Below are 1,981 nucleotides of genomic sequence, written 5' to 3' on the forward strand. Positions count from 1 at the left end.
CATCAGTGCTGCCTCATCAACGCACATCAGTGAAGGAGAAAAAATACCTGTTTGAAAAATTTTATAATAGAAACAAGGAAACTTTTTTTTTTTTCAAATTTTTTGCACTTTTTTTATTTATAGCGCAAAAAGTAAAGCGCCCAGTGGCGATTAAATACCACCAAAAGAAAGCTCTATTTGTGAGAAAAAAATGATCAAATTTTCATATGGGTACAATGTTGCATGACCGCGCAATTGTCAATCGAAGTGCGGCAGCGCTGAAAGCTGAAAATTGGCCTGGTAAATAAGGGGGTATAAGTGCCTGGTAGGCAAGTGGTTAATATGAGGACCTATTCAACTATCCAATCATTTTTTATCCAAGCAAGCAGGCCCTTGCGCTACATAGTTGTTGGTAGATCTAAAGGAGATTGTACATTCAGTTTATGGTGAGCTATAGTCTTGCAAAATTTTACTGGAGCCCAAACACGGAAAAAAAAATTAAACACAATAAACAAATAGTAGTTAATTTTACTTTTTTTTATTAACATGTTAACAATGTACTAACTGTATACCATATGCTTGTATTATTTCCTTCTATGCCTATGTGTCAGTTTATTTAAAACTTTTCTAAACTCTTGGCTCCTGAGGCTATATAAAAGGGGATTAATAAATGGGGTTAGAACTGTGTACAATAGAGACCTCCATTTGTTTTCACGGAGTGAATTATTTCTTGCTGTAAAAATATATATTGTAACTAAAGCCCCATAATGTGTGCTGACAGTGGCGAGATGGGAACTACAAGTGGAGAATGCCTTCTTCCGTCCAGCAGAGCTAGAGATTTTCACAATTGTAATGAAAATACAGATATAAGACAAAATAACAAATAGGAATGGAATAAATATGAGAAAGACAGAGATCATGAAATCTTGCCATCGTATTATATTGGTATCGGATGAAGAAAGCCTGAGAAAAGGGGCAAAATCACAAAAGAAATGGTCAATGACATTTGAGTCACAAAACTGTAATTGGAATATTAAGAGGAATTCACTTGGAATAATGAAAAAACCAGCTGCCCAGGACCAGAAAGCCAAATGGAAACACAATTTAGGGTTCATGACAGAAGAATAACGCAAAGGTTGGCAAATAGCCATATAGCGGTCAAAAGACATTACAGAAAGTATTACAGATTGTGTGTAAATTGCAATACAGTGAACATAGTATTGTATAAAGCACCCCGTTGTAGTAATCTTGCCCCCATCCATCAATATAATATATAGCATGTTGGGTACAATGTTGGCAGTGAACATGAGGTCCACTAGTGCCAACTGCCTGAGGAAGTAAAACATGGGAATTTGGAGTTCATGATATCTTGTCACCAGTATGACAATCAGAAGATTTCCTATCACTATCATAATGTACACAAGGAGGGCCAGTATGAAAATCAGCACTTTCAGATGGGAAAAACTTTCAAATCCCAGTATTAGAAATTCAGTCACTTCAGTTTGATTCTTCTCACACATTGTTTTTTAAGATGTTTAAAACTTTCGCTCAAGCCTGAAACATAATAAAATTTGGTTATTAGAGAGATCACATTTAAGTCATCAGGGACTGAAACATTCAATATTATAAAGTTCACAATTATCCGAGACTGAAATATTCCATAAATCAATCCTTGTCCTTTTCTATGAAAGAGCTTCAGTTTGTCCAACTTGTTACATTATTCACAAATACTGTATATTGCTTCTCATTTGTCTAGATAAATGGATAAATCTTAGTAAATATACTGTGAGTAACTATGCGTTGTGTTGGTCTTTTTCTTAAACATTGGGGACACACAGGTAACAAAATGCATGATGAAACATATGCTGCACACATATATTTTAAGGCCTCTTTCACATCAGCAGATTCTAGTGAAATGATAGATGCGTGTGAACAGCAGCGGTCACAAAAGATATTCAATGTAATGACAGGCTGCGAGGAGCCATAACTGTTCACAACCAGT

At 35.4% G+C, this 1,981-nt stretch overlaps 1 protein-coding gene across 1 annotated transcript; it reads right to left on the reverse strand.

The window, feature by feature from the left end:
- Positions 1–563: 563 nt before the first annotated feature.
- On the reverse strand, positions 564–1,499 carry LOC149459240 (olfactory receptor 5V1-like). Its single transcript, XM_089681432.1, has one exon. It carries the CDS (start codon positions 1,497–1,499, stop codon positions 564–566), a length of 936 nt encoding a protein of 311 aa, XP_089537558.1.
- Positions 1,500–1,981: the final 482 nt, after the last annotated feature.

The sequence above is a fragment of the Staurois parvus genome, unplaced genomic scaffold (assembly GCF_062004578.1).
Source record: "Staurois parvus isolate SC_StPar_1 unplaced genomic scaffold, SC_StPar_1.0 ptg000267l, whole genome shotgun sequence".
NCBI lineage: Eukaryota > Metazoa > Chordata > Amphibia > Anura > Ranidae > Staurois > Staurois parvus.